At 35.1% G+C, this 15,093-nt stretch overlaps 1 protein-coding gene across 3 annotated transcripts; it reads right to left on the bottom strand.

Moving 5' to 3' along the window:
- Positions 1-526: 526 nt before the first annotated feature.
- LOC107625215 (DNA mismatch repair protein) lies at positions 527-4,988 on the bottom strand. Of its 3 annotated transcripts, XM_088505256.1 has the most exons (5): positions 2,561-4,988; positions 2,254-2,414; positions 1,786-1,875; positions 881-998; positions 527-792 (listed from the first exon to the last, which is right to left on the bottom strand). In XM_088505256.1, exons 2-5 carry the CDS (start codon positions 2,342-2,344, stop codon positions 786-788), a joined length of 306 nt encoding a protein of 101 aa, XP_088361382.1. In that variant the 5' UTR covers positions 2,345-2,414; positions 2,561-4,988; the 3' UTR covers positions 527-785. The 3 variants fall into 3 exon arrangements, with proteins under 3 accessions (XP_088361382.1, XP_088361384.1, XP_088361383.1); XM_088505258.1 differs by lacking the exon at positions 1,786-1,875; XM_088505257.1 differs by lacking the exon at positions 1,786-1,875 and having other exon boundaries at positions 527-998.
- Between the last annotated feature and the right edge of the window lie 10,105 nt (positions 4,989-15,093).

Below are 15,093 nucleotides of genomic sequence, written 5' to 3'. Positions count from 1 at the left end.
TCCTTTGATAAAACACATTCTTTTTCAATGAATATGCAACTTTTTTCAGGGAAAGTACAACATAGGAAGAAAAATATGGTGGTTGGAAAGAATGGGACAAAGAAGAAGAAAAATGTGATGGAGAAGACCCTTCACAATATTTTGCTAAGGATTATTCCCCTGTTGGAGGGCGACGTCCCATACACAATAAGAATTTGTGCATACAAACACAATTGGGAAACAAGGGCAAAGAAAATCAGCTTCAGACTCGAATAAACTTTAGCCATCTAAATCACATAATCAATACCACATCATTAAATACCAACTATAATTATAATCCCTTTTTTTCTGAGGCCTGAAAATAGCTACCATTAAAAATTTCATTTTTGAGCAATTAAGGTCATCACAAAATTGTTCTTAGTATACCACATATTCCCAACCTAATGTGAAAAATGAAATAAGAATTAGGGTCTAATTCTTGAAATTATCACCTTCTAAGAAGTCTATAGGATATGAAGGGGTAAAAAATTGGAAAAGATTGGCAAAATTTAACATCAAATAAAATGCAGAAGATTCACAATATTAGAAGATTTGTGTCACAGTGGTAAATTAGGTGCACAATTTAAGATTGGTGTTGTAGTGTATTACCTATAACTTTCGAAACATCATCAAGAGCTGAATAGAATTAATCCATGACTGAAAAGCCTGATAGCAGTAACACAAAATTGAAGGGAGCGATCAATAGAGTTTGCCCACAATTTGTTGGCTGGCAGACGAGTTACTGCAACCACGACTGGATGGGTACTTCAAATGCTATGAGTTTATTCCAGAATATATTAATTCAACATCTTGATAAAACACTCATGAAATTTAAGAAAACGCTTCATGCTTGAGTTAAGACCTTTTTGTTCTTTCTGCTTCAACATGTCTCCAAGGATTGAGAGCATCTCTAACTGCCTGAGCCTCGGGGGAATTCTCCCAGGCTCGCTTTTCTGACTCCAAAACAGTTACCTTGTCATCTGTATGATGCAGAGAAAAATTAATCAATTTTCTTTTAATAAAGTTAAATAGTTCATGGAGTTATGGAGATGACCACCCCAACTTTATCCCTCAAACACACATACCCTTAACTGCATAAAATTCACAAGATCTAATCAAATCCTTCAGAAAAACAACTATCAACAACTAATTCATAAGAAAAACATTCACTTGATATATTTGATGCGCTAACACATCATACACACACACACACAATTGTGAACAGATACAAGGGTTTTGATGGGGAAAGAACGTAAGGGTCTGAAAAGTAAAATGGACTTCACTTTACCTACAATTTCAAGCCCTTCCCTCCTTTCCCTTTCTTTTCCCCTTCAAAATCAAAAGCCCACAAAAACTCCCTAAGAAAAAAAATCTTTAACATCTAGCTCATATGCAAAAATACAGTTCATTGAGTATGCAAGAAATTTGAGGCGAAGAAATACGTGAAATCGGCCATGTGTTTCCCAAAAATTCCTTACATGGAAGACAGTGATACTTTTCGAATTTAAAGATCTGAGTGGTGGTTTAAGCCTTCATTTCCTATTTTCATTCAAAGTTTAGTTGAGAAAAGAATGAAACTAGTGGAACTCAGGCTGCGTTTGGCATGTCCGAGGACAGTGGGTGCAGGGACGGAGACACAAATTTGTGTCTATGCATGTTTAGTTATAGGGAGAGAGGCATTCTAAGGTTTATATTTTAAAGGGGCAAAATGACAATACAAGGGGGGAAAAAAGAAAGAAAGCACACTGGGAATGTAATTTCATTAACTGTTCCAATTCTTCCCTCTCAACTCAACCCAAGTCCATGCCGTCCTGGGAGCTACCAATAGTCTTTTGTCCCTCCGTGAGCCTTCCCCCACTATCCTTGGACAATAACCAAACACAGCCTCAGTTTTATATGTCATTTATGTTCTGTTTCATCATCTTTTGGAAAGTCTCTACAAACTGAAAAAAACAGAGAACCTACTAAACAAAATTATAGTCAAAGAACTCACGACACACACTGTAGTTGTATGTTGTAAATAGTGGCAACGGATGCAATTTTATCAAATAACAAAACCAATGACTCATAAGGTCACACTAATCAAATTAACAAGAATATGAGAGCATCATAAGTTAAAAATGGCAGTATTAATAAGAACGAGAAAATGAACGTAAAGAAAAATGAGAAAAGAAGATAATAGTAAGGAATGGAAAGTGCAAGTATTAAGATAATCAATAAGGAAGTTTCTCACACAGAAACCAGTTTTGATCATGAACAACTCCATAGAAGCCCCAACCAGAGCCGAAACGACCCCAATCTTCAAGTACCAATCAAGAAACTTCATTTTTCAACTTGCGAGAAATGGCAAAGCGACTATTGAAGAAGATTTATGGCAATCCAATCAAAAGCATTATCTGCAGGTATCAATGATTAGTAGTTAAGCTATTAGGTGCTTATATGCGTTATCTGCAGGTATCAATGATTATTGGTTCTTATGTATATTGTGTTGAATGTTAAATTCAGTGTGCGCACAAACATTATTAGAAATGATATAATTTACCTTAGGATCTGTCCACAAAATCAACTTTGAATATATCTTACTATTCCATTTGGCCAGTCTTTTCTCATGCAGTGATCAATCTTTATTTTTTCGGAACAAAACCACATGTTAATTAAGTCATCAGGTTCATCAAGAAGTCGAGGTTTGTAAAATAAAAATTCCAGACTTTATGGTTTGAATTCATCTAAAATATGAATTATGCCATGTTCCATAATCCATGCTTTCATGTGCCTGTAATTAATCTACAGTGGCTGCTGCAAACAATTTCAACTCACATTAATTCCATGTTCCCTAATCCATGCTTTCATGTTCTTGTAACTAGTCTAATTCATTTTTTTTGGTTTGAATTCATAGTAGCAGAAGGTGGTGTTAATCATTGCAATTTAACTTTGAGCAAAGATTTTTCTTTAATATTTCTACCTAAGCATTGTACAACTCCTTTGAGAGTTAATGAATTGAACCACAAACAAGTAGTTGTAAGTGAATTGATTGACTATAAAATGAGTTATATATTGATGTGATAAAGTTGAAGAAGGCGACTGATGGTTCAGAATAGAGAATGTGATGCAGCGAATATAGAGGGGCAGAAATACCATTACATTCAGAAGCAATAATAATCAGCACCATCAGATCACATAATAATAGCAAACCAAGGATCAGTAATCTGCCTATATAAAGGAAGTAGAGTTGAGTAACTCTCATAATTCTCTCTTTCTCTCAATATACTAATTATTTCAAATTCTTTCATTAAATGTTTCCTACTTGAAGGGAAGAAGGGTGCAAAAAACCGTAAAACTTTCTTTCTCAGTCAATAACATTATCAAATAACAAGGATATAACATTCTTTCAAGTATGCAAATCTTTTACTATAAAAGGAGAGTCCTTCAAGCTGAAAAAGGAGAAACTTTTTTTTTTCTTTTTAATAGCCCGAATGGTGTGATCTTTGTTGTTGGAAGAGTATGTGAGAAATCCAAATAGTTTTTCCTTTGTATTATTGAAAATCAAGTATGAAATCTGGGATTGATTCAGATGCAACAATTGCAAACCAAGGTTCAGAAGCAAAAATGACAGATCAATAGTTGAATTCATCAAAACACCAGATTACATAACAATAGCAAATCAAGGGCCAAACTGATCCATTCATACTCTTGTTAATTATTATGTTTAAGCTGATTGTATTGTCCAGACATGGAGAAAAATGTAATAAGACTTTGACAATTTTCTTCAAATATTGACAATTCTGAATTCTCATTAATGTCCAAATTCAAAGGAAAGCAAGAAATTTAAAGGAAAATAACATGTAACAATGAAGCAAATGCTTTTACTCAGCGCACATACTACAGTTGTTCGGCATCTGAAATGTCTGTCGAAGATCCAAAGAGGAACAAAAGATAAATCAAGAACTACAAACAATTACATGCAAGGCAGTGAAAGGAACTATTGCATTGTGTTTAATGAAGATGAATTAGTGAACCTAAATGGCAAGCAAAACAGAAGCAAACTAAGGCCTATCTGGCTATCTCCTTCCGTTTATCTTTAATTAAATTCCAATGACAAGCAAATTAAGGCTCCAGAATGTTAATTAGTTCGTCCTTAAATAAATTAACAAGGTTTAATCATACATAAGCAAATTAAGGCTCTATGTATCAAGCTTAATCACAAATTGTATTTTCACCTCATAAAGAGGCAAAACACCAAAACCAAGGTTGCAAGAACCGAACCGGTCAATGAACCAGTAGAGTGACTGGTTCAATGGTTCAAAAGTTCAACCGGAATTCAATCAGGGTTCAACCAGTTTAATTAAATATATGATAAAATTATAAAAAATTTAATATATAATTTTAAATTTTTAAATTTAATAATTTTTAAGCTGATAAATTTTAAAATTTTACAATATTTCATAATTTATGATTAAAAATTCACAAATAATCAACAACAAAATATAAAAAAAAAACAGCATACACAAAAAAATTCCAACATAAACACAATGCAGCGAAACAATCAGAATCAAACCATAAACATCTCAAAATCAGAAAAGATTCAGCAGTCCAGCACAATGCAATGAAGCATGCACCATAGCACCATCAACAATTCAGAATCAGAAGATCAGCAACCAGAATCACCAATCCAAAATCAGCATAAACAACTCAATGTAAAATCGTGGCAATGTTTCTATTTTGAATCAATAAGAGAAAAACAACAATTCACCAAAATAACAAGTAAAACAGATTAGATTTAAAAATCAATCTCAGCAGAATTAATAAATTAAACTATTGAATTTACGACAGAATTCAAATAAAAATTCAAAAAATTAATATCTCAAAACTCAGAATCATCAATAATACATCATATGCATATTCAGAATAAATTTCAAATTTCAGAGGGATAGAGTCAGAGAGATAGAGTCAGAGAGAGTTAGTCTGAGACTTGAGACCTGAGGGTTGAAATTTTGAAAAATTTGGTCATGGAGATAAACTGCGACTGAGAGACACCACACGAAAAAGAGAAGCAACAACGGCGAGACACGGTGTGGAGAAGAGAAGCAGAAACGACGCAGGGGAGGAAGGGAGAAGCAGCGACGACCCACGACGAGGAGCGACGAAGCGGCGACAGAGAGACAAAGAGGGCGACCGAGAGAGAGAAGGGAGAGAAGGATTCGGCGATGACAACGATGCGGGGCTGTGGGGTCTGCGGTGGCGGTGGGTTGTTAGGGTTCTTTTTCTTTCAATTTCAAACTTTCTTCAGTTTCAGAGAGGACTGAGGAGAGGCCAAGAGGGGTGGGAGTGGGACTGGCTCGCATAAGAAGGACCTTTAAAACGGCGTCGTTTGGATATCCGGACTGGAAACTCTTTAAAAAACCGGCCAGTCCTGGCGGTTTATCAATTAATTGTCGGTTTGACTGCTTCTCTGATCGATTTTTTACTAGACAATTTATGAGGTTAATCGAATCAATTTGGTGACCGATTTCTAGTTAATCCAGTTGAATCAACCGATCTGGTTCGATTTTTAAAACTATGACCAGAACTAATAAAAAAATGATAGAAATTTAAAAATTGAATTAATCTATATTCTTAACAAAAAAAGTAATCAATATTCAATAATCAATTAATCAAAATCAAGATATTGAGAGACATTACATAGTTACAGCGACGATGGAAAGAGAAGACGTAACAGTAGCCGCAGTGAAAAGATGGGAATAAAGCTAGACAAAGAAGTACGTTGCCGTTCTGGTGTTGGACAAAGCGAGATATCGAGATCACAGGGGATTTGGAGAAGTGAGTCTTGGCAGGTAAGTAAATATGAGAATATGAGATTTTTTAAATAAATAAAAAATATTTTATTTACTAAAATAAATCATTTTAAAAATAATTACGAAAATACGTAACATGTCTTATCTCGTTTACAGTGTAAACGAGATAAGTTTACACATATTTCGTTTATACTGTAAATGAGATAAGAGTATAAGATAGAGCCATTCATGTGTATATCTCGTTTATAGTGTAAACGAGATATGTGTAAACTTATCTCGTTTACACTATAAATGAGATAAGTCTGGGTGCGGCCTATATATACATGTCGTTGAGAGCAATGTTTCGAGCCCCATTTTCAACTTTTCAACTACTTTTTTCTCTCTTTTATTCTTTTCTGACCATATTGTTAAGTAACTCTAAGATGGATGGCGCGTGCAGATGTACGTGATCCGGACATCAATCGACTGAATGTGACATGGCATGTCGCCAGGACAGCCGACTTCGCGGTTAGTTTTGTTATCTTCATGTTTATGTTATCGCATATATGTATAGTCATGGTCAGGATACTTGCCAAGAATTAATATACAATTTATGGTTTAGGTGGCTAAATGTATAGTCAGTAAAAAGTCACTGATAAAGTATGATTTTAGGGATGTGGTTATGATTCTTTTGTAGTTAAATTATTAAGTACATAATTATTAATTTAAATATTAAATATTATGATAAATGTTTTCTTTGAAGTTAATTTATTAAGTATATGTTTCTTAATTTATGAATTTAGTTATTAATTATCCAAGTAGAAGTTATTTTTTAAGTAAACAATTATGTAATTTTGTATTTACCTAAATTAAATTATTAAGTAAAAAATTATTAATTAGATTATTAATTACTTTAGTAAATATTTTTATTTTAATTAACCTATTGAGAAGATGTTAATTAATTAACTTAGTAATTATTAACTCAATTTGTTATGTCAATGCTTATTGGGATTTTATTTTTTTAATTGTGATAATTTATTTTTTGTTAGATGTCTCGCCTACTTCTTCCTCAGCGAGTGAGTCACACACTTGTATCACTGGATGCCATCGTCCCATTTTTGAAGGAGGTTGACTTTAGCGACACGGTGTCTCTCAGGGACTTTGTCTTTGACAACTCCCGGATCACAACATTCATGGAGCGCTGACGTCTGAAGACCCACACGTCCCACCTACCATGGAGTGAGGGCACCATCACTCTGCAGGACATTGTGTACCACATCGGGTTACGCGCGCATGGAGAGTTAGTGGGGGTGTTTCCATGATTTCTACAGATGATATGACATCGAGATCTGGGAGTTGGTGGAACGACTACTTGGTGACAGGCCTCCAGTGGTTCAGCAGGACCGGGATGCTGACGGATGGGTTGGACTGTATCAACAGCAGGATGCCATTGCAGATAAGGGTGATGTCCAACTGTCAATGGTCTTAAGACATGGTGGGTGCTAAACACGTATGCGCTTTACCAACCCTCTGGACCTCCCTAACGAAATAAAATATTTATGGTTAAAAACTACACCAGATATAACAATGATAAATGGGTAAAAACGCCACAATTAAACTTGATCTCACTAATATCCGAAATTCTGTCGGAGGGCTATACGGAGACTCCAGGGACATCTAGTTGCAGATTGGCAACAATGCACATGGTATTTTAATCGGTCCGATTCGACAACTCAGTACTCAGCACTTCTACGAATGATGTAGTTCTTCACACCTTGCGTTACTGCATCTCTGCTTTTTAATCTGTGACTGACCCGAAACTCCATCCCATCGTCTCGGTTGTAATCGTCTTTTCTGGTGTTGAAAAACGAAGATTTCTCATGCATCAAGATAGTGACTTGGTACATCGGATAGCGCAAGAATTGGGTGGGGGGAGGCAAAACATAGCGCGCCGCTGCATTGATCCGCGTCTCTAGTACAAACTCCTCCTCATCATCATCTTCAGAAGAACCACTATCATTGCTATCCACAACATATTCCTCGCCGGAATCTTTATCATCCACATCTATGTCTTTCACTGGACTAGCAACATGAATCAATGGAATGCAAGAGGTGGGTCATCCTGCACAAAGGTCGAGTGGACGGATCCACTGCCACCAACATCACGAATCTCCACGGAAAGCGCCATTACTTGTTCCGCCATAATTCTCCCATGGATGTCAAACATGAGGCGCACATGCTCATCTCCATGGAGTCGAAACTGAAAAACTATATTTTCCAATCGTACTAGCAACCTATACCCCACCTTTCTAATCTCTTTTCTCCCTAAACCACCAAGGTTACTCAATATTAGACTCCTCAACTCCGACAACGAACTTACTCGCCGAGTGCGCAATAGTAACGGGTCATCACACTCAAATATCACCTCATTGTTACTGTTTCTCATACGACAATTGGGATACACACATATAACAAAAATTAGCAATATTTTCAACAACATACTGATAACAATTTTAATAAAATTTGAGCATAATTTTATGAAAAGGTTAACAAACTTTTCTAGAGATTAATCAAAATTATCAAGGTCTTAGCACAATTATTTTCAACGCAACACAAAAAAAAGGAAAAAACCAAACTAGCAATCTTTTCAACAGACATCAGACTAATCACAATTTTAACAAAATTTTAGCATAATTTTATGCAAAAATTAACAAACTTTTCCAAAAGTTAACCAAGATTATTAAGATTTCAGCACAATTATTTTTACATAGCACACAAAAAAAAGCAACAAATCAGAGTACAACACAACAGCAAAGAGCGGAGTTAATCATTCAACAATTTAATCTGAATAGTACTAACAGTAGCAGAATCCTAAACCGAAAAACAAAGAACCAAAATAAAAAATTCAAAAAAAAAATCTAAGTAGCACTAGCAAAATCCTAAATTTTTGTTCTCACTTCTGAACAAAACATTAAAAAAACAAAGGACAAGCCCTAATAATAAGCACTGACCTTCAATCTGAGCAGTCTAGGCAGACAATGACGAAGAACAGTTGAGCATGATGGCGACCAGACCACTGCGCAGACGAAGACCAGACAACGACCACCATTTCTTCCTCATTCTCATGAATCTCAGAAGACTCCGAAAAATGGTTATTTACTGTTGGCATTCTCACTTCAAGTGACATGGTTTTGAATTCCACAAATTCTTCTAATTTCTCATGGCCTACATATATATTGAATTGAAAAATGTCACAAAATAGAATGAAAAAATTTCTAACAAGAACGAGATAAGAAGTTAAGGCTTACCACTATGATCCTGGAGTTGATAACTGACTGTGCTAGTAGATGGATCTTCTTGTATCCTTTGACTTGTATCCAAGACAATATCTTGGCTTTGATACTCATTCAATAAACATAGAAAATCAAGTAAGAGAATAGAATAACAACTAACATGTAACCTGTTGAAACATCTGAACATGATTCTCCATCTCTTCTTTCCATGTTTGGTTCAGCATTATCATCCTTGTGCAAATCTTCAATGGTTTCAACAATCTTCACATCTTGACAATCTTGCTCCAAATGTTGTTCCTCTTCTTGTAATTGAATTGATTCAATCTCATTGACCTTGAAGGCCTTTGTATTCTCTTGGCATGAAAATCCTGCCACAATTTTCTCCTCAGAAATGTGCCAATTCTCAATAACCGACGCAGCTTTAGCATCATCACTTGTGTCAAAATCCAGAATAAAATTGTCGCCGTTGGCCTTATACCTACTTTGATTTGAATCTTCTGTGGTAGCAGAGTCAAATTCAACAGGAATCAACCTGCAATCATCACCATGAATGAAAAATTCAAGATGTTTGTTTGGAGTTTCCAGAGTCGTCTCCTTCTCAATGCAATCAACTTGAGAAGTAGTGTTCTTCTCACAGGCATGATCATCATTCTTTTCCTCAGAAACTGTTTATGAGAGAGTGTGTGTGGTTTTATTTAGTGAGCTATTGGTGGTGGTATGGTTTGAATGGAATGACAACCAAACAAGACTCTGAGGTGAGGGGGAAATTGAAAATAAAAATGAAAAATTAAAAAGAAAAGAGATGTTCTTGTGTCAAAGAAAGTTAAAGAGTGTTTGAAGATCTTAAATTCTTAATAAGTCCTTTTAATTATATTTCTAATATTTAAATGAGTAAAAATTTAAATATTTAAGTTAGATTTAGAAAATAAAAAATAAAAATTTTATTTAAAATTAAGACAATACTTAAAATGATAATTAAGAGGATAAATTAAGATTCTTAATATTTTTTGTACTAAAACTTTATTTATAGGACTTAATTATTTTGTAGATTCTTATAATTTAATCAAGAATTAATCTCCACATACAAGTCTTTTTGCTATACAAGTCTTACAAGTCCTGAAATTCACTTACTCCTAAAACGTGCCTCTTATGGCGCGTATGTTTCACGCTCCTCCTTAACAAATTTTTCAATCAATGCGCGCACGTTCTTCTTCTTCTTCTTCTTCTTCTTCTTCTTCTTCTTCTTCATGTTACTGCACGTTCTTCTTCTTCTTCTTGCACGTTTCTTCTTCTTCTTCTTCGTTATTTTTCTTTTTTGTTATCGTCGTCATCAATACCACCTCTTCCTCCTCCGCCTCTTCCTCCTTCTTTTTTCATTGGATTTTCTTCTCTTCCTTTCTTTTTCTTTCTCCTCCATCATCAATTATCTCGTTGTTGAATATAATGAATAATTCAAGTTCAGATTATCAATTGAACCAGAACAAAATTTATTATTATTTTTGAATCCAATCAAATGGCTGAGGTGTGGTTCAATTCAGAACAAAAAAATGTAGCATTAGAGAAAATATTTTTCTGTATTTACAGCAAATTTGGGTGTAACACAAAAATATTTGGGTGTAAAACAAAGATATTTGGGTGTATTTTTATTCTGATAAGTTCTGCATAATTCAAAACTCTTCCTCATCTTCTGCTGCTGCTTTTTTTTCATCATCATCACCATCTTTTTTTTTTTTTTATTCATCTTTTTCTTTTTGTTTTACCTTCTTAAGTTTCTTCTTGTTTTACTCTCTTAACAAGAATAAAAACAAAAAAATCAAACAAAGAAGAAGAAGAAATACATAATGCTTCAAAATTACTTGAAAAATGATGGACTTACATTCATTTAACTAAAAGAAAGAAAGAAATAAGGAAAAGAAGAAGAAGAAGAAAAAATGCAGCATTAAAGAAAATATTTTTCTGTACAAAAATGCTATTTGTACACTAAAATCAACCACCAATGTATTTGTGTATAAATATATGTCTGCTTTAATTTATTTTCAATGTATATTTGTATTCCGGTATGTATTTTATACTGGTGGCTGACTTTGGTGGCTGATTTTAGTATATACGTAGCATAACTCATTTCTGTATTTGCAGCAAATTTGGGTGTAAAACGAAAATATTTGGGTGTAACACGAAGATATTTGGGTGTATTTTTATTCTGATAAGTTCTGCATAATTCAGAACTCTTCCTCTTCCTCCTCCTCATCTTCTGCTGCTTTTTTCTTTTTTTTTCCATCATCATCACCATCTTCTTCTTCTTTTCTTATTCATCTTTTCGTTTTTGTTTTACTTTCTTAAATTTCTTCTTATTTTACTCTCTTAACAAGAATAAAAACAAAAAAATTAAACAAAGAAGAAGAAGAAACATATAATGCTGCAAAATTAATTGGAAGAGAATGAATTTACATTCATTTAACTAAAAGAAAGAAAGAAAGAAATAAGGAAAAGAAGAAGAAGAAAAAAATACAGCATTAGAGGAAATATTTTTCTGTACAAAAATAGTATTTGTACACTAAAATTAGCCACTAAAATCAGCCACCAATGTATTTGTGTATAAATACATGTGTGCTTTAATTTATTTTCAATGTATATTTGTATTCTAGTATGTATTTTATACTGGTGGCTGACTTTGGTGGTTGATTTTAGTGTACACGTAGCATAACTTATTTCTGTATTTGCAGCAAATTTGGGTGTAAGACGAAGATATTTGGGTGTAACACGAAGATATTTGGGTATATTTTTATTCTGATAAGTTCTGCATAATTCAGAACTCTTTCTCTTTCTCCTCCTCATCTTCTGATATTTCTTCTTCTTCATCTTCTTATTTCATATTCTCATAATTCTTTTTGGGAGAAAAAATCAAACAAAGAAGAAAAAAATATATAATGTTGTAAAATCAAAAGAAGAAGGAGGAGAAACACGACGATGAAGATGAAACACGCGAAGAAAAAGGAGGAGAAACACAAAGAAGAAGGAGAAGAAGAAGGAAGAAGAGGAGGAAGAGAAACACGAAGAAAAAATGACAGTTGCGGTTTTCATCGAGAAAGAAGAAGAAGAGCCGTTCATAATGGTGAAGGCATAGTTATCAGAACCGAACCGGTAATCAACCCGGTCATATGACCGGGTCACCGGATTACTGGTTCAACCGGTGGGTCACTAATTCACCCGGTTAACCCGGTCATAACTAAAAAAATATAAAATTATATTAATAAAATTAAAATAATGTCTTAAAACTTAAAATGCGAGTCTTACAAACATTAATAATCAAATAACAAGTCTTAAACATAACTAATAATCTAAAAGAAGAGTTAATAAACTAGTCTCTAGTATAAAATATGTTCTCAATTTAAATCAAATAGAGCAAGTTAAAGATAACACAATCATTGAATCAAGTCCAAGGGGTGAGCTCAAAATCGGCATCAACATCTTCATAGGACAAATTAGGAGCTTGATCAACATTTCTCTCATTTTGATTTGCATCTATATCTTCCATAGCGCTGTTACTTGGTCCATCATTATCTTGGTCATCTTCCAAATTTAATTGATCTACATTTGTGTATTTTGACAAATCAATATCAAGAATAATTCGTATTAAGATCAGGGGTAGGAGTTGCTGATGATGGTTGTTCTTGAGATGGTGGCGTTTCTGATGGTGTTTGAGATGAAGACATTTTTAAAATTCTAGCAAGAAAAACCAAAAATATTTTTAGCAACAAAAGATTTGCTTAAATCAGTTTTTAAGTAACACAGCAACCACCACCATTTCACCAAAGTTCACTGATTCAACTAACAGCAACTCTAAACAAACCAGCTATAAACAACAACAACTCTAAAAACCCACAGTAAATATAATAGCAGCAACCAGCAACCAGCAACTAAAAAACTAAATACCAACACAGCAACCAGCAACAAACAAGGAAAAGGAAAATACAGCAACCAGCAACAATACAATAGGGAAAATACAACAGCTCTATACCGATTACCAAATACCAAAACAGCAACCAGCAACCAGCAACAAACAATCCTAAAAAACTAAATACAACAGCAGCAACTACCAAATTCAAGAACAATTTTAACTAAAATTCGCCCAACTTCAACAACTACTCTAAAATATCAAATTTATCTACCAGATTCCATAACAATAGGTCAATAGCAACTAACATATGCTCAGGTTCAACAACTCTAAAAATCAAATACAACAGCAACTGACCTGAGGGAGCAGAGGCACTGAGGCAGAAGATGAATGCTTTCTGAGCTTTCTGACGACCACCACTTCCACCCAAATGACCCGAGGGAGCAGAGACTGAGAGTGACGGAGAGGTGAGGCCGCAGAAGATGAACGCTTTTTGAGCTTTCTGAGCTTTTTGATGAACACTTTCTGCCATTGACGAGGTGAGGCCGAGACTGAGAGTGACGACGAGGTGAGGCCGAGACTGAGAGTGACGACGAGGTGAGGCCGAGACGACAAGGTGAGGCCGAGACTGGGTGACGACAGAGTGACAAGGGTGAGGCCGTGACGGTGAGGGTGAGGTCGTAATGGACTGCCGATTGATGAACTTAGACACTCAGAGTCTCAGCCATTAGGGATTTAGAGGCAATTGGGGGAAGGGGGATTAGCCTAGGGTTTCATCACAGTTTCAACGAAGGGGGGATGAATTGGAACGACGCCGTTTAACGATTTAAAAAAAAAAATTTCACCACCCGGACCGAGTCAAATTACCCGGCCGGGTCACCGGTTTTCATCAAAACCCGTCGAGTCGAACCGGGTTCCACCGGGTTCATTGCATGGCCGGTTCAACGAGTGGTTCGGCTCGACCAGGTGACCGGGTGACCGAGTTTCCGGTCGAACCGGCCGGGTCGAGCCGGGTTTGATAACTATGGGTGAAGGAGTGCTTTGGAAACGTGATGCGCGTGTTAACACGCTTTTGTGGGTGAGCGTAGCTTCTGTTGGGTTTGGCCCAACTTGTAAGACTTGTAAGATAAAAAGACTTGTATGTGTAGTATAACTGTTATTATTATTAGGGTTAAGTACTTTTTTCATCCCTAAGGTTTGAGGTCAAAATCAAAATTGTCCCCGACCTTTTTTTGTTATTAAAATCATCCTCAATATTACAAAACGTTATAAAATCATCCTTTCCCTAGTTCTTGGATTAAAATACCCTTCATCATCATCTCTTTCCCTCACCCTTCTCTCTCCACTGATCACCTCACCTCCCACCACCTCTGCCACATCCACTGCTAACTATATTGCCACAATTTCACTCCCCACTCACCACCATAAAAGAACCAGTTCACATGATTTCCATTAACCCCATTTGAAATAAAAGAAATCCACAAAATCAAGCACCACACCTTGAACTAGAAAGACAGAGAAACAAAAGAACACTGAAAACTTGAACATTAAACCTATTAGAACTTCATCATCAATGCCATTATATTGTTCCTATTGACGATGGTGGTGGTGGTGATACTATTTTCTTTATTAATTTTGAATCCTACTTTTGCACACATAAATCTTCCTCATGGATACAACAAAGAGGAACAACACCACAAGGGTAAGGCTCACACGAATTGCAGAAAGAGTAGGTAGCGAAGGAAACCTGATTGAAGTCCTTTTACTTATCTCAACCTCGAGCTTCAATTCGAACAGGTCATATGCAGACTTGCCCATTATATAAAATCAAATTCGAAACACGTCTACAATTTAGAGATTATCAATTCAATTCAAATTCAGAACACCTGCGTCCTGCGTCCATTCAATTCAATTCAATTCAATTTAGCAATTGCATTCCATTCAATTCAATTGAAAAAATAATGTTTGTGTTGTTGGTAATGACGATAACAAAAGAGGAGAAGAAGAAGAAACTGCGTGCGCGAAGAAGGAAAAGAGGAGGAGGATACGTGAATTTGAAAGAAGAAGAAAATGACGTATGCATGTATTTGAAAGAAGAAGAAGAAGAAGAAGAAAA

Source organism: Arachis ipaensis, chromosome B2 (assembly GCF_059453495.1).
Source record: "Arachis ipaensis isolate K30076 ecotype BB chromosome B2, ASM5945349v1, whole genome shotgun sequence".
NCBI classification, from domain to species: domain Eukaryota; kingdom Viridiplantae; phylum Streptophyta; class Magnoliopsida; order Fabales; family Fabaceae; genus Arachis; species Arachis ipaensis.
The sequence above is the reverse complement of the archived record's forward strand: the minus strand, read 5'-3'. Positions and strand labels throughout refer to the sequence as shown.

Excerpts from the sequence above, each read along its gene's own strand:
- LOC107625215 (XM_088505256.1), bottom strand. The coding sequence starts at position 2,344 with ATGAAGTTTCTTGATTGGTACTTGAAGATTGGGGTCGTTTCGGCTCTG. Across the intron at positions 1,876-2,253 it reads CATGATCAAAACTGGTTTCT|TGGGGGAAGGCTCACGGAGG; the intron begins GTGTGAGAAACT and ends GTCCAAGGATAG. Across the intron at positions 999-1,785 it reads GAGAGGGAAGAATTGGAACA|ATGACAAGGTAACTGTTTTG; the intron begins GTTAATGAAATT and ends TGCATCATACAG.